The sequence below is a fragment of the Rana temporaria genome, chromosome 2 (genome assembly GCF_905171775.1).
Source record: "Rana temporaria chromosome 2, aRanTem1.1, whole genome shotgun sequence".
NCBI classification, from domain to species: domain Eukaryota; kingdom Metazoa; phylum Chordata; class Amphibia; order Anura; family Ranidae; genus Rana; species Rana temporaria.
In genome coordinates this window covers 387,632,834-387,650,947 of record NC_053490.1, presented here as the reverse complement: position 1 = coordinate 387,650,947, position 18,114 = coordinate 387,632,834, and the positions used below count along the sequence as shown (strand labels likewise).

Here is an 18,114-nt window from a genome sequence, read left to right as displayed (position 1 = left end):
AATTTGTTTCCAAAACCTTCTTACCGGCGGACAATCCCACCAGACATGTAACATGCTACCTTTTGCCTCGTGACAACGCCAACAAATGTCCGGTATATTTTGATTGATTTGATGCATTATAGAAGGGCACCTATACCATCTACTCACCAACTTATATGCCTTTTCTTGTGATCTTGTATCTATTGAAGTTTTGTGAGTCAAAATAAAGCTTTTTTGCCAGTCTGCTAAAGCTATATTCTCTTGGAGTTCTTTCTCCCACTTCCGCGTGAACGGGGGGAGATCTGGATGGATTGAAAGCAAAAGGATAGAGTAAATTATAGAAATTGAGTGTGATATTGGTTCTTCTTGCAGTAGCAAGGATTCAAATGCAGTCGGTTCAGCATAGAAATCTAGTTTCGATGGGATTGATCGTATATAGCAAAAGGCTTGATGTCTCTGCAGCCACTGCGCAGAGTTCTGAGGGGTCTTAGTCGATGGAAAATCTACCACTAGTAGTGAATCTGTCTGGAGGACTTGAGCAATTCTTCTATGGTCTTGTTTATACCAGGGCCCAAACGTGATTGAGTGTAGGGCTGGTAAAAAATCCGGCGTTCCAAAAAAGGGGGTCATAGGGCTCAATTGTTTTGATATTTTATATATGGGTATCAGTCTGTCCCATATATACAGTGTTTGCCTAGTAAGGTCTACTGGTATTGAAAGGCCTTTTCGAAGAATAGGCGAGGTCCATGGAAGGGCGCATAAATCTATAGGATTCATATGTCCTTCCAATTGAACCCATTGCTTCGAGGTGAAGTGGTGAAACCAGTCCGTAATACGTGCTAATATAGTCGCTTTATGGTAAATCGAAACATCTGGTACCCCCACTCCACCTCTGTTTTTTGGTAGAGATAGTGTCCCGAAACTAATTCTTGACTGGACTGAATTCCAGATAAACTTAGAAAATAGTCGGTGAATTTTACGAAAAAACACTGCCGGAAGGTGGATTGGAATTGTTTGAAACAAGTATAGAAGACGAGGGAGTATATCCATCTTAAGGGTATTAATTCTACCAAACCACGAAAGACGTTTGAGTGTATATGATGTCAGGGTCGTTTGGATTTTATTGAGCATCGGGAGAAAATTTAGAGAGTATAGTTGTGCTGGTGACGCTGAAATACTAATCCCTAAGTATCGAATCGACTCCGTACACGTCTTAAAAGGAAAGTTCTTCGATATTCGCTTCATTTTTCCTTGCGGGACAGATATATTAAGAAGTTCTGATTTGTTGCAATTAACTTTAAAATTACTAACTTCACTAAATCTCTGGAATTCTGAAAGTATAGATGGAATAGAGGTATGGGGGTTTGTTACAAATAGTAATAAATCATCTGCAAATAGGGCCAATTTTTCATGTAGGGGACCTACCTGAATGCCCGTTATGTCTTCATTTTGTCGCAGTGCATTTGCAAGGTGTTCCATTATTATAACATACAATAATGGAGAAAGAGGACATCCCTGACGTGTTCCATTAGAGATATGGAAAGCTGGGGACAACGATCCATTCACCCTAACTCTAGCCGAGGGCGATTGATAAAGAGACATAATCCTTGCCATCATACAGGGACCCATGCCAATCTGTAGAAGAGAGGCTCGTAAAAACTTCCAACTGACCCGGTCAAACGCCTTTTCGGCATCAACTGTTAACAGACATAGAGGAATCTCTTGAGCGCGGGCATAGTCCGTCAGCAGGAGAGTTTTAAGCGTATTGTCTCTTGCCTCTCGACTAATGGACACGGACTGGTGTCACTGATGGGCAGAGTGTGGCATTACTGATGGGCACTGTTGGGGCTGCATTGTAATCAGGACACATGATCAGTGCCCTAATTACCTTTACACGTCTTCCCTGTGAGGCGATGCCATTAATTGGCTCTCCTCGTCTCACACGCTGTCAGTGTGAGGTGAGGAGAGCCGATAAATGTCACTTCCTTGTCTACATGTGATAGGCTGTGATTGGACGCAGAAGATCACATGGGTAAGGAGCCGTGGCCGCGGCTCTTTGCAGAGATCGGGGTCGTGCCATGTCCCAGGAAAACACGATCGCGGTTAAACTGGGCACCGTTCAAGAACAAGAGCTGCACCGCTCCGCCGTCATTTTACTATACGGCGGGTGGCAAGTAGTTAAAGTGATTGTAAAGGTATTATATATTTTTTTAAATAACAAAATGTAGCAAAATGTAGCAATGGAATTTCACAGAGCGGTGGCAAACCTCCTCTTTTCAGGTCCCCCGCCGGCGCTCCTGGCCCCTTACCTTTGTCCAGTGCCCCCATGGGAAGCCACTTGTGAATGCTTGCTCCAGAGCCCTGCTGTTGTGTCAGCGGGTCTTGGCCCCACCCCCCGCTCCCTCATCGCTTTGATTGACAGCACTGGGAGAAGAGAAGAGCTGCAGATGTGCACAGCGCTGGATGGAATGAGGGCTCCGGTAAGTAAAGGGAGGAGGGGGGATAATGATACCTAAACATTTTTTACCTCAATGCAAAGAATGTATTACGGTAAAACACATTATTTTGATAGCCAGTAATTGCTCATAAGAGATACGACCAACTAACGTTGTTGACGTTTTTATAAGGGCACATCTCCTATTCCTAAGGTCCTCAAATGGTTAATAAATGCCTTCCTTGATTTTCTACATGTTTTTCTCCAACACTCAATGTTGTCTTTGTCATGTCTAGTTATTGCTTGCGCATTCCATCTTCCATTTAATACTTTGAACTGTTACCCATCCTGCTTATTTCTCTAATTTGTTTGTATCTGTTTTGTTCTTGTGACAGATCCCTCTTGGGTATCCACAAACCTAGGCGTCCTCATCTGCATCGAGTGTTCTGGGATTCATCGTGATCTTGGCGTGCGCCACTCACGGGTCCAGTCTTTAACTCTGGATTTGCTGAGCACATCTGAATTGTTGGTAGGTGTTTTGTTGTTTATATTTAAGCCCGTCTGATTCTATATATGCAATTCACGTACCCACGCATTTTCCTGTCTTTAAAGCTTGCCGTTTCAATTGGGAATGCCAAACTGAATGAGGTTTTTGAAGCGGCTCTTCCTACATCAAATCCAAAGCCCACATCTAGCAGTGATATGTAAGTCTTTGTGTGGATGACCAAGGTATAGATTGTGAATTGGGATGAGTGCATGCAAGACAACAATGTAAGATGGGACTTATACAGTGGAACCGTGGCTTATGAGCATAATCCGTTCCAGGAGAATGCTTGTAATCCAAAGCGAGTTTCCCCATAGAAGTCAATGAAAACGAAAATAATTTGTTCCACATTGACTTCTATGGCATGCAATAACGCATGTGGCCAGAGGTGGGGGCGCCAGAGAGACTCGGAAATACTCAGAGACTGTTCGGCTGCATTTGGAAACACTCCTGTGTATTTCCGAGTATTTCCAAACGGCTCTGATCGGCTCCAAAGTCCCCGCACCCCTGGCCAAATGTGGTACTGCACACTGCAGAGGCTTGAATCCTGCTTGCTTTGCAAGACAGCACTCGTAAACCGAGTCAGGATTTAAAAAAAAAAAATTGCTCGTATTGCGAAACGTTCGTTAACCGCGTACCTCGCAATCGGAGGTTCCACTGTACTGTATATTTAGAGCAGTAGTCTCCAAACTGAAGCCGGATGTGGCCCTTTGCTTGGCTTTATCTGGCCCTTAGGGCATTAGTTCACCAACTGACACCAATGATGGGGGACTATTCCTCCTACTGACACCATCAATGAGGCACTATTCTGCCACTCGTACCAACAATGGGGTACTTTTTCTTCCATTGAAACCAATCATGGGGCACTGATGTTGGGGCATTTTCTACTCCCACTCGCCATAGTCTAGCTGTCAAAAAAAAATAGTTTTAGCTGTCAAAAGATTTCTACAGTAAAACCTTGGTTTGAGAGTAACTTGGTTTGAGAGCGTTTTTGCAAGACAAGCAAAATGTTTTAATACATTTTGCCTTGATATACAAGCAATGTCTTGATATAAGAGTAGTGTCATGTCACAACAGAGTATAAAAGAGAAGAGAGGCGCCTCTAAGTGTAGCAATATGGTTACATTTAACCACTTAAAGCGGTTCTCCACCCTAAAGTAGAACTCCCGCTGATCGGAACCCTCCCCCCCTCCGGTGTCACATTTGACACCTTTCAGGGGGGAGGGGGGTGCAGATACCTGTCTAAAGACAGGTATTTGCACCCACTTCCGGCCCGGCATTCACGGGCAAAAGACGGGCATTCCGTCACATCCCGTCGCCCCCCCCCCGTTGTGTGCTGGGAACACTCGGCTCCCAGCACACAGCGGGAGCCAATCGGCGGGCGCGGCGCAACTCGCGCATGCGCCGTAGGAAACCGGGCAGTGAAGCCGCAGCGCTTCACTTCCTGGTTCCCTCAGCGTGGATGGCGGGGGGAGCAGCAGAGTGACGAGCGATCGCTCATCCTCTGCTGCGATCGGTGCTGAATTCCAGGACAGGTAAGTGTCCTAATATTAAAAGTCAGCAGCTGCAGTATTTGTAGCTGCTGGCTTTTAATATTATTTTCCCATGGCACATCCGCTTTAAGCCCCGGACCATATTGCTGGTCAAAGACCAGAGCACTTTTTTGCGATTCGGCACTGCGTTGCTTTAACTGACAATTGCGCGGTCGTGCGACGTGGCTCCCAAACAAAATTGGCGTCCTTTTTTCCCACAAATAGAGCTTTCTTTTGGTGGTATTTGATCACCTCTGCGGTTTTTATTTTTTGCGCTATAAAAAAAAATAGAGCGACAATTTTGAAAAAAATGAATATTTTTTACTATTTGCTATAATAAATATCCCCCAAAACTATATAAAAACATATTTTTTTTCCTCAGTTTAGGCCGAAACGTATTCTTCTACATATTTTTCGTAAAACAAATCGCAATAAGCGTTTATTGATTGGTTTGCACAAAAGTTATAGCGTTTACAAAATAGGGGGTATTTTTATGTAATGGCGACGATCAGCGATTTTTTTTTTTCGGTACTGCGACATTATGGCGGACACTTTGGACACTTTTGACACATTTTTGGGACCATTGGCATTTTTATAGCGATCAATGCTATAAAAATGCATTGAATTACTATAAAAATGCCACTGGCAGTGAAGGGGTTAACACTAGGGGGCGAGGAAGGGGTTAAGTATGTTCCCTGGGTGTGTTCTAACTGTAGAGGGGGGGGTGAACTGACATGGGAAATGACTGATCTTCTGTTCATACATTATATGAACAGAAGATCAGCATTTCTCTCCCTGACAGTACCGGGAGCTGTGTGTTTACACACACAGCTCCCGGTCCTCGCTCTGTAACGAGCGATCGCGTGTGCCCGGCGGCGATCGCGCCCGCCGGGCACGAGCACGGGAGTCGGGGGCGAACGCGCGGGGGGGTGCTCGCGCGCCCCTATTGGCTGCTGGACGAGGTGACGTAAAGCTACGTGCTCTCGCCCAGCAGAGCCGACCTGCCGCCGTCAGCAAGCATTTAATGAAGGTACAACATTTAGCAACTTATTGCTACACTTAGAGGTGCCTCTCTTCTCTTTTATACCCTGTAAATAAAATGCTTTGATATACAAGTGCTTTGGATTACAAGCATGTTTCTGGAACGAATTATGCTCGCAATCCAAAGTTTTACTGTATTTCTTTTCAGCTAGCCTTGTAATCAAAAGTCAGCCTATTGAGCAGTACAGCTTGGTCAAGGCTACACCCCCCAGGCTTCCGATTGGACAGTGAAGGACCAGCAGCACACTGTTCAAGTCATCTCTATGCTCTCCCCTCTTGAGTTTTCACAGGCATATTAGATTATAGGTAAATAGATTCACAATGTACGGAGCAGAGAAAATATATTATAAATAGTACCTGGAGTCCCTGGAATTTCTTTGAAAACTGATGGATCTTATTTTTTGTTAAAGGCAATGAGGAAAAGCACATTAAAGCCCACTTCTACCAACAACATAGCCTTGAAGTAAATTGGAGGAGGGATAGAATGTCTTTGAGTTTTTTTTCTTGCTATTTGTAACTCTCTATTGGCAAGATTGTAAAGGTTGTCTTTGCTTTCCTGGCTCAGTGACACAGCATATTTGTATACTAATGTCACAGGGTGTTTAGTGAATTGAAGACGGCAATAAAACCTTGCAGAATATTAACTCTTCGCCACTCTTTTTAGTAGTAAAAAAGATTTTTACTGGAGTTGGGTGAAAAGTAAGCATGTAAATACCTAGCAACAGTCTGGCTTTAGGCCTTATGCACACGGGACGTTTAACCACTTCCATACCAGGCACTTACGCACCTTCCTGCCCAAGCCAATTTTCAGCTTTCAGCGCTGTCGCACTTTGAATGACAATTGCGCGGTCGTGCTACACTGTACCCAAACTATTTTTTTGATCATTTTGTTCCCACAAATAGAGCTTTCTTTTGGTGGTATTTGATCACCTCTGCAACTTTTATTTTTTGCGCAACAATTAAAAAAAGACCGAAAATGTATTTTTTTGGTAAATAAGTAAGTTTTCTACTTTGATTACGGGCACCGATGAGGTGGCACTGATGGGCACCGATAAGGTGGCACTGATATGCACCATTGAGGCGACTCTGATGGGCACCGGTGAGGCGGCACTGTTGGACACTGATAGGCAGCGCTGGTATGCGGCACTGATGGGCACTCATAGGTGGCACTGATGGGCACTCATAGGTGGCACTGATGGGCACTCATAGGCGGCACTGATGGGCACTCATAAGCGGCACTGGGCACTCATAGGCGGCACAGATGGGCACTCATGGGCGGCACTTATGGGTGGCACTGATGGGTACTTTTGGGTGGCACAGATGGGCACTGATAGGTGGGCACTGGGCATGGATGGGCACTAAGGGATGGCACTGATGGACACTGTCGGGTGACACTGAGGGGTGGCACTGATGGATACTGAGGGGTCCATGTTGCCAGTCAGTGCCCATTTGTGGGCACTGATTGGCATCTATTTTAATTTGCCCTTCCCTGGTGGTCCAGTGTGGGCATCCGAGGGGGGGCTGCGCTGATAAACAATCAGTGCAAACCCCCCCTGTCAGGAGAGCCGCCGATCGGCTCTCCTCTACTCGTCAGACGCGAGTGAGGGAGCAGGAAGCATCAACGGCTCTTCCTGTTTACATCGTGATCAGCCGTGATTGGACACGGCTGATCACGTGGTAAAGAGCCTCCGCCGGAGGCTCTTTACTGAGATCGGAGATGCAGGGTGTCAGACTGACACCCGGCATCACCGATCGGCGCGCTGCGCGGGCACGCGCCAGCATGAAATCCTGCAGGACGTCAATAGATGTCCAGTCAGGATTTCACAACCACTTCCTGGAACGTCAATTGTCCATTGACCGGGCGGGAAGTGGTTAAAAAACGCCAGAAAAAAGCAGCCGTAAAAACATGCGTTGATAAAGTTTTTTTGACCAGGGTTTTTTTTGGCGTTATCGTTTTTTTGGCATTTTTACTGGAAAAACTCTCCCTATAATGTAAAAACGCCAAAACCGGGTACATGTGGCTAAGAGCTTGTTAGCCGCGTCTAACAGCGTTTTTTGGGCGTTTCGCGTTTTTACAGCTCAACCGCCTCTGCTCCTGGACGCAGGCCGTGTACATGGACACATCCGAGTTGATTTACTAAAGGCAAATAGACTGTGCACTTCCCCGCTGTCCTTCTCTCCATGGAGTCCCGGCTTCGATTGGATAGATTAATAGCAGCGCAGCCATTGGCTCCTGCTGCTGTCAATGAAATCCAATGACGTTGGCACTGGGGGGCGGGGCCGAGTCATACACTCGGCATCTATGGACACCTAGTGTATGACCTAGCAGCACGCCTGCAAGGTAACCCCATCGGGAGAGCGCTTCTCCTAGGTGGTCATCTAATGCGGGGAAGAGCTGCAAGAGCCACCGAGGGCCCCCAGAAGAGGAGGATCGGGGCACTCTGTGCAAAACGAGCTGCACAGTGGAGGTAAGTATGACATGTTTGTTATTTAAAAAAAGCAAAGCTTTAGTATCGCTTTAAAGGCCAGAGCCCCATGCACTGGAGCTAAACACTTTACAAAAAATTAGGCATGCATATTTGTATTGAATGTTTTTGAACACTTGCAGTGTTGTTTTCAGCTTCAATGAGGGTATTGTCATGACTTGTTTATTTCCTAATGTAAATATTTCACACTAAAGCATCCCATATGCCCAGGAGACATGCATGGGATTTTTGGCTAATGTATGGGATATTTTTTAGGCTAATACAAATCATATTTTGTGTCTATTCTAATAAACAGCTCATAATAATCATAATAATCAGTCATAAGCAAGCAATTTTATAGTGGAGCAAATCTGCACTGTAGGCAGATATCTGCCAGCATTCTGTAATACTAACATTATATATTTACAACAAAAAATAAGAAATAGGACGGGCATAGCTCCCAACTGTCCCCGATTTTGTGGGACTGTCCCTGATTCTAAACAAAGTCCCTCTGTCCCTCTTTTCTCCTCATTCGTCTCTCATTTTGGTCTGATCTATAGAGTTGTATTATAAAATGAACTATTTCTCTTTCAAAAAGTGCTAAACCTTTCTTCCAACTAAATTGCTGCATTTCCTAATGTCAAAAGGAATATTAGTGCTAAAATAAAAAGGACTTAAAGGTTTAACATCTTTTTTTTTTTGTTTAATTTATAATTCATCTTTAAGGGGGTGTGTCCTGTGTCTGCATACGTTCGCTAATAGGTGTCCCTCATTCCCATCTCAAAAAGTTGGGAGGTATGAGGATGGGACTTTGGAGGCACCAAAGGACACTAAAGCCTGGTACACACGATCAGATTTTCTGCGGTCAAAGGATTTTTGTCCGAAGGGCATTGGGCAGGAATTTGTCTTGTACATACAAACAGCACACAATTTTCGCCCAACAAACACAAAACGACGTGGTTTTTCAGCTCTTGAGCGCCACCCTTTGGGGCACCTTCTGCTAATGTTGTGTTTGGTGAGCATTGATTCCGAGCATGCATGTTTGTACTTGTGTACAGACTGACAACATTTTTTAAAGCCTGCCAGCCAACATTTGTCGGCGGAAAATCCGGCAACAATTGTCCGACAGAGCATACAAACGGTCGGATTTTCTGCCAACAGCCTGTCATCACACTATTCCCGTCGGAAAATCCGATCGTGTGTACAGAGGTTCCTGGACACACTCTAATTACCCTGTGTAGTGCAGATTCCCCCTGTTTAGACCTCTGATATTTCACCAAAGCCCCCTAATGGGGCTTCTAAAAAAAATTGTAAAAAAATAATTAAAAATAATAATAAAAGTAAAAACAAATGATACTCTTCACTGCCCTACTGACACCACTCTCTGCCCTACTGACACCATCCACTGCCCTAATGACACCACTCTCTGCCCTACTGACACCACTCTCTGCCCTACTGACACCACTCTCTGCCCTACTGACACCACTCTCTGCCCTAATGACACTGTCCACTGCCCTACTGACACCGTCCACTGCCCTACTGACACCGTCCACTGTCCTACTGACACCGTCCACTGTCCTACTGACACCATCCACTTCCCTACTGACACCACTCTCTGCCCTAATGACACTGTCCACTTCCCTACTGACACCACTCTCTGCCCTACTGACACCAGTCTCTGCCCTAATGACACCGTCCACTGCCCTACTGACACCACTCTCTGCCCTACTGACACCAGTCTCTGCCCTAATGACACTGTCCACTGCCCTACTGACACCGTCCACTGTCCTACTGACACCATCCACTTCCCTACTGACACCACTCTCTGCCCTACTGACCCCATCCTCTGCCCTACTGACACCACTCTCTGCCCTACTGACACTGTCCACTGCCCTACTGACACCACTCTCTGCCCTACTGACACCATCCTCTGCCCTACTGACACCACTCTCTGCCCTACTGACACCATCCACTGCCCTACTGACACCACTCTCTGGCCTACTGACACCGTCCACTGCCCTACAGACACCACTCTCTGCCCTAATGACACTGTCCACTGCCCTACTGACACCACTCTCTGCCCTAATGACACCACTCTCTGCCCTACTGACACCACTCTCTGCCCTACTGACACCACTCTCTGCCCTACTGACACTGTCCACTGCGCTACTGACACCACTCTCTGCCCTACTGACACCGTCCACTGCGCTACTGACACCACTCTCTGCCCTACTGACACCACTCTCTGCCCTACTGACACCGTCCACTGCACTACTGACACCACTCTCTGCCCTACTGACACCGTCCACTGCCCTACTGACACCACTTTCTGCCCTACTGACACCGTCCACTTCCCTTCTGACACCGTCCACTGCCCTTCTGACACCGTCCACTGCCCTACTGACACCACTCTCTGACATACTGACACAGCCCACTGCCCTACTGACACCATCCACTGCCCTACTGACACCGTCCACTGCCCTACTGACACCACTCTCTGCCCTACTGACACCAGTCTCTGCCCTAATGACACTATCCACTGCCCTACTGACACCGTCCACTGTCCTACTGACACCATCCACTTCCCTACTGACACCACTCTCTGCCCTAATGACACTGTCCACTTCCCTACTGACACCACTCTCTGCCCTACTGACACCAGTCTCTGCCCTAATGACACCGTCCACTGCCCTACTGACACCACTCTCTGCCCTACTGACACCAGTCTCTGCCCTAATGACACTGTCCACTGTCCTACTGACCCCATCCTCTGCCCTACTGACACCACTCTCTGCCCTACTGACACTGTCCACTGCCCTACTGACACCACTCTCTGCCCTACTGACACCATCCTCTGCCCTACTGACACCACTCTCTGCCCTACTGACACCATCCACTGCCCTACTGACACCACTCTCTGGCCTACTGACACCGTCCACTGCCCTACATACACCACTCTCTGCCCTAATGACACTGTCCACTGCCCTACTGACACCACTCTCTGCCCTACTGACACCACTCTCTGCCCTACTGACACCGTCCACTGCCCTACTGACACCACTCTCTGCCCTACTGACACCACTCTCTGCCCTACTGACACCGTCCACTGCGCTACTGACACCACTCTCTGCCCTACTGACACCACTCTCTGCCCTACTGACACCGTCCACTGCGCTACTGACACCACTCTCTGCCCTACTGACACCACTCTCTGCCCTACTGACACCGTCCACTGCGCTACTGACACCACTCTCTGCCCTACTGACACCGTCCACTGCCCTACTGACACCACTTTCTGCCCTACTGACACCGTCCACTGCCCTTCTGACACCGTCCACTGCCCTTCTTACACCGTCCACTGCCCTTCTGACACGTCCACTGCCCTACTGACACCACTCTCTGCCATACTGACACCGTCCACTGCCCTACTGACACCAGCCACTGCCCTACTGACACCGTCCACTGCCCTACTGACACCACTCTCTGCCATACTGACACCGTCCACTGCCCTACTGACACCGTCCACTGCCCTACTGACACCACTCTTTGCCCTACTGACACCACTCTCTGCCCTACTGACACCATCCACTGCCCTACTGACACTGTCCATTGCTCTATTGACGCTGTCAGTATATATACATACGCACACACACGCATATGTGTTTGAGCTTTGGGGTACACACCTATGGTCCCGTCTTATTTCTTTTTTTTTTGTTCCAATATTCACTGGGATGTGGCACCTCCTGGACACTTGGATATTTTAGGCCTTTCTGATAGAAAATGTCTCTAACGTCATACATTTGTAACAAAATAACATTCAGCTGAGTCATGGAAATAATCATTTCGGTGTACGGGAAATGGATATTGGTTTGCCAGGAAGCTTGCATGTAGATTGATATATAATAGTTACTCTCCCTTTTGGTTGGCTGGATGATGATTTGGAGAAGCAGATATTTTGACATATTGGACACACACTGATCAATGCCTTTACATGCTGTCAGATTGAAGTACTTTATACAGGGATCTCTGTATATCAATAGGAATACCAGGAAGGATTATATCATGGCTAAGTATGTGGAGCACAGGTTTGTGAACAGAGATAAAAGCAGCGGTCTTCATGGGCTCAGAGATGCTATCCAGAGGCATGACCTGATGGCACTGCTGCAGTGCATGGCGAATGGGACAGATCTGAGCAAAGCACTCAATCAGGTATCATCTTCTTGTACTATAAAGTCACACAGCACTCCCTATGTTCCGTCTGTCCGTCTGACACATGTTCTGCCTTCTTCCCCTGCAGGATCTCTGCGAGTCTCCGCTTCACCTCGCCGTTTCTCTGTGTGAGAGGAACTGCCTCCCGCTGGTGGATTTCTTGATCCAGAATGGGTTCGTACATTTGCCTTACACATGATTAGTAGAGAATTGCCTAGAGCACAACTACTATACTGTTGCCCATATTGAGATGCTCTGTTCTTACTGGATGGATAACTCTGCTTTCACAGGGGAGCTCTGGAAAAAGTAACAGCAGATGGACAGACAGCTCTGCACTATGGGGTCAGATATAACAAACCAGATTGTATACGACTTCTCCTGAGAGCAAAGGCATCTGTGAATACTGGTAACCACATGTCTCTCACTCCCACCTTATGCCTAGAAACATTACTTACTATTTCCAAATGTATGGATTTTACTATTATCAAATGTATTTTTATTACTGTACAACAAAAAAACGATTTATATTTAAAGGAAACATGTCCTGGGGAAAAATAGGGGGGCTACTAGGACTTCACATGCTGGTCAGCCCTACCATGGACCTGGAAGCAGCATACACATTAGAAGGTTACAGTACAATTCTAATCTGAATATTTATTCCAGGTCTGTGTCTCAGAAAGTATTACAACTGAACTCCTTTATAAAATATAGAGATAGATAAATAGATAGATATATATATAAAAGAGAAATACATATAAATTAAGCTCTGGATTTATTATTACATCAGTAAATGCATTTTAATGCAGTGTAAGTACCTACCTGCATTTGATTTGATATCTGTTTCTTGTGGTCCCCTCTAGAGCTCAGACTCGAGGAGGGAGAAGCAGCATTAGGAGCCTGTTAGTTACCATAGGCGAAACCTAATTTTGCCACTCCCCCCTGACTCCACCCCCTTTGCCCTGCCCATATATACCCCACCTTTTAATAAAGCGCCCATCAAATGTAGCCCAACAGCTCCCATCAATTGCAGCCCAACAGCGCCCATCAATTGCAGCCCAACAGCTCCCATCAATTGCAGCCCAACAGCGCCCATCAATTGCAGCCCAACAGCACCCATCAATTGCAGCCCAACAGCGCCCATCAATTGCAGCCTCACCAGCGCCCATTAATTGCAGCCCAACAGCGCCCATCAATTGCAGCCCAACAGCGCCCATCAAATGCAGCCTCACCAGCGCCCATCAAATGCAGCCTCATCAGCGCTCATCAAAGGCAGCCTCACCGGCGCCTATCAAATGCAGCCTCACCAGCGCCCATCAAAGGCAGCCTCACCAGCGCCCATCAAAGGCAGCCTCACCAGTGCCCATCAAATACAGCCTCATCAGCGCCCATCAAAGGCAGCCTCATCAGCGCCCATCAAAGGCAGCCTCATCAGCGCCTATCAAATGCAGCCTCACCAGACCCCATCAAATGCAGCCTCACCAGACCCCATCAAATGCAGCCTCACCAGAGCCCATCAAATGCAGCCTCATCAGGGCCCATCAAAGGCAGCCTCATCAGCGCCCATCAAAGGCAGCCTCATCAGCGCCCATCAATTGCAGCCCAACAGCGCCCGTCAATTGCAGCCTCACTAGCGCGCGTCAGTGCAGCCTCACCAGCGCCTGTCAATGCAGCCTTACCAGCGCCCATCAAATGCAGCCTCACCAGTGCCCATCAATTGCAGCCCAACAGCGCCCATCAATTGCAGCATCACCAGAGCCCATCAATTGCAGCATCACCAGCGCCCATCAATTGCAACCCAACAGCGCCCATCAATTGCAGCATCACCAGCGCCCATCAATTGCAGCATTACCAGCGCCCATCAATTGCAGCCCAACAGCGCCCGTCAATTGCAGCCTCACTAGCGCCCGTCAGTGCAGCCTCACCAGCGCCCGTCAATGTAGCCTCACCAGCGCCTGTCAATACAGCCTCACCAGCACCCGTCAAATGCAGCCTTACCAGCGCCCATCAAATGCAGCCTCACCAGTGCCCATCAAATGCAGCCTCACCAGCGCCCATCAAAGGCAGCCTCATCAGCCCCCATCAAAGGCAGCCTCATGAGCGCCCATCAAAGGCAGCCTCATGAGCGCCCATCAAAGGCAGCCTCATGAGCGCCCATCAAAGGCAGCCTCATGAGCGCCCATCAAAGGTAGCCTCATCAGCGCCCATCAAAGGCAGCCTCATCAGCGCCCATCAAAGGCAGCCTCACCAGCGCCCATCAAAGGCAGCCTCACCAGCGCCCATCAAATGCAGCCTCACCAGCGCCCATCAAAGGCAGCCTCATCAGCCCCCATCAAAGGCAGCCTCATCAGCCCCCATCAAAGGCAGCCTCATCAGCCCCCATCAAAGGCAGCCTCATGAGCGCCCATCAAAGGCAGCCTCATGAGCGCCCATCAAAGGCAGCCTCATGAGCGCCCATCAAAGGCAGCCTCATGAGCGCCCATCAAAGGCAGCCTCATCAGCGCCCATCAAAGGCAGCCTCATCAGCGCCCATCAAAGGCAGCCTCACCAGCGCCCATCAAAGGCAGCCTCAACAGCGCCCATCAAAGAAAGCCTCACTAGCTTCCATAGAATGCAGCCTACCAGCGCCCATCAATGCAGCCTACCAGCGCCCATCAATGCAGCCTACCAGCGCCCATCAATGCAGCCTACCAGCACCCATCAATGCAGCCTACCAGTGCCCATCAATGAATGTTTGCTTGCTTCCATTCATTTGGGAGCCGGGACACAGACACAGTCCCCAACCACCTCTGTGCCTCTAACATTATGTGCGAAAGGAGCAGCAGCTGCCTGCGGATACTGAAGCCTCGTACACACGACCGAGTTTCTCGGCAAAAACCAGCCTCACCAGCGCCCATCAAAGGCAGCCTCACCAGCGCCCATCAAAGGCAGCCTCACCAGCGCCCATCAAAGGCAGCCTCACCAGTGCCCATCAAATACAGCCTCATCAGCGCCCATCAAAGGCAGCCTCATCAGCGCCCATCAAAGGCAGCCTCATCAGCGCCTATCAAATGCAGCCTCACCAGACCCCATCAAATGCAGCCTCACCAGACCCCATCAAATGCAGCCTCACCAGAGCCCATCAAATGCAGCCTCATCAGGGCCCATCAAAGGCAGCCTCATCAGCGCCCATCAAAGGCAGCCTCATCAGCGCCCATCAATTGCAGCCCAACAGCGCCCGTCAATTGCAGCCTCACTAGCGCGCGTCAGTGCAGCCTCACCAGCGCCTGTCAATGCAGCCTTACCAGCGCCCATCAAATGCAGCCTCACCAGTGCCCATCAATTGCAGCCCAACAGCGCCCATCAATTGCAGCATCACCAGAGCCCATCAATTGCAGCATCACCAGCGCCCATCAATTGCAACCCAACAGCGCCCATCAATTGCAGCATCACCAGCGCCCATCAATTGCAGCATTACCAGCGCCCATCAATTGCAGCCCAACAGCGCCCGTCAATTGCAGCCTCACTAGCGCCCGTCAGTGCAGCCTCACCAGCGCCCGTCAATGTAGCCTCACCAGCGCCTGTCAATACAGCCTCACCAGCACCCGTCAAATGCAGCCTTACCAGCGCCCATCAAATGCAGCCTCACCAGAGCCCATCAAATGCAGCCTCACCAGCGCCCATCAAAGGCAGCCTCATCAGCCCCCATCAAAGGCAGCCTCATGAGCGCCCATCAAAGGCAGCCTCATGAGCGCCCATCAAAGGCAGCCTCATGAGCGCCCATCAAAGGCAGCCTCATGAGCGCCCATCAAAGGTAGCCTCATCAGCGCCCATCAAAGGCAGCCTCATCAGCGCCCATCAAAGGCAGCCTCACCAGCGCCCATCAAAGGCAGCCTCACCAGCGCCCATCAAATGCAGCCTCACCAGCGCCCATCAAAGGCAGCCTCATCAGCCCCCATCAAAGGCAGCCTCATCAGCCCCCATCAAAGGCAGCCTCATGAGCGCCCATCAAAGGCAGCCTCATGAGCGCCCATCAAAGGCAGCCTCATGAGCGCCCATCAAAGGCAGCCTCATGAGCGCCCATCAAAGGCAGCCTCATCAGCGCCCATCAAAGGCAGCCTCACCAGCGCCCATCAAAGGCAGCCTCACCAGCGCCCATCAAAGGCAGCCTCAACAGCGCCCATCAAAGAAAGCCTCACTAGCTTCCATAGAATGCAGCCTACCAGCGCCCATCAATGCAGCCTACCAGCGCCCATCAATGCAGCCTACCAGCGCCCATCAATGCAGCCTACCAGCACCCATCAATGCAGCCTACCAGTGCCCATCAATGAATGTTTGCTTGCTTCCATTCATTTGGGAGCCGGGACACAGACACAGTCCCCAACCACCTCTGTGCCTCTAACATTATGTGCGAAAGGAGCAGCAGCTGCCTGCGGATACTGAAGCCTCGTACACACGACCGAGTTTCTCGGCAAAAACCAGCAAGAAACTTGCTGTTTTTTTTTTTTTGCCGACGACACCGGTCGTGTGTACACTTTTCGACGAGGAAACTGTCAAGGATCTCGTCGAGCCAAAAAGAGAGCATGTCTTCTTTTTCCTCGACGGGAATGGAGAAATTTGGCTCACCAAGATCCTCGACAGCCTAACAAGGAACTCGACGAGCAAAACAATGTGTTTCGCCCGTCGAGTTTCTCGGTCGTGTGTACGAGGCCTGAGACTTAGTTGCTTGCTGCAGAGAGAAAATAATAGGAACACCAGTGGCCGGGTGCCCTAGGCAGCAGTGTGCCCTAGATGGCTGCCTAGTTTGCCTAGTGGTAGCACCGGCCCTGAGCATGCTAAAAGTAGGATAGAGCAAAGTGACAGATGAGCTCATCAGTCTGCTGCTTTCCCTTCCATTATCCAGTCACAGGCTGAGGGAGGGACAAGACCTTTAAGTGCCGGTTCACACATATGCGATGTGGGAACCAGGACGACGATTCCAGTGCCAGTTTCCGCATCGCATGGAAATTCGCAGGGATCTCACACTGACCTGTGTGAAACACTGTGCGCGTAAATAAAAAGTTAATGGCGTCCCCAGATTGGTTTGCATATTGCAGTGTGAACTGTGAATTCGGACAGGAATCGGATCGCGTGTGATTTGATTCTGGTGCGGACAAAAAAATAGATTTTGGTCCAAATGCGATGCACATTCAGTCATACAATCTGTATGGCTGAATTTGCATCGCACAGACATCGCATGTGATCTGCACAACAGTGTAGTGCAAATCGCATGCGATGTCTGACATAGCACTGGTGTGAACCAGCACTTTAATACCACTTAAGGGCAGCAAAGAAAAATGGGGTCTCCTGTTCTGACAGACAAGGTTGTGCTGGGTGGCAGAGTTAAGTAAATATCGGGAATGGGTGTAAAGAAATGCAAATTTAGCAGGTAAAATAACTTCCTTTTATGTGTTTCAGTTGTGTAGTTAGTTGTTTGCCTGGAGTTTATCTATAAATTTAGGAAGGAGAGATCAGCAGTAGCAATCTTCATATTCCTTCAGTGTAGATTTTGTAGAGGAAAAATGTTTTCCCTCCAAGTCAGGGGTCTCCAAACTTTCTAAACAAAGGGCCAGTTTTCGGTCCTTCAGACTTTAGGGGGGCCAGACTAGGGCCATTGGGAGCAAAAAATGTCCAGTGGGAGTAAATAATACCATATCTTTGGTGACAGTGGGAGGCCCAGTGCCCCATCGTTGATGTTAATGGAAATAATTGATGGTGTCAGATGGACGAATAGTGCCCCATTGGTGTCAGCAACAAGAATTATGCCCCATTTAAATTGGATGGAATAGTGCCCCAAGGGCCGCATTAAGGCAAACAAAGGGCCACATCCGGCCCCAGGGCCGCAGTTTGGAGACCCCTGCTCTAAGTAAACTATATGCACTGCAAGGATTTCAA

The 18,114-nt window shown here is 48.8% G+C and overlaps 1 protein-coding gene across 2 annotated transcripts in view; it reads left to right on the top strand.

Annotated features, from left to right (window-relative positions):
* ASAP3 (ArfGAP with SH3 domain, ankyrin repeat and PH domain 3) overlaps nucleotides 1–18,114 on the top strand; it is a 111,774-nt gene that overhangs the window by 76,395 nt on the left and 17,265 nt on the right. For both annotated transcript variants that reach the window (XM_040337950.1, XM_040337949.1), the window contains exons 15-19: nucleotides 2,809–2,942; nucleotides 3,026–3,117; nucleotides 12,036–12,204; nucleotides 12,293–12,378; nucleotides 12,495–12,610. In XM_040337950.1, the coding sequence (XP_040193884.1) occupies nucleotides 2,809–2,942; nucleotides 3,026–3,117; nucleotides 12,036–12,204; nucleotides 12,293–12,378; nucleotides 12,495–12,610 (597 nt within the window). The remainder of the gene's footprint in view (nucleotides 1–2,808; nucleotides 2,943–3,025; nucleotides 3,118–12,035; nucleotides 12,205–12,292; nucleotides 12,379–12,494; nucleotides 12,611–18,114) is intronic.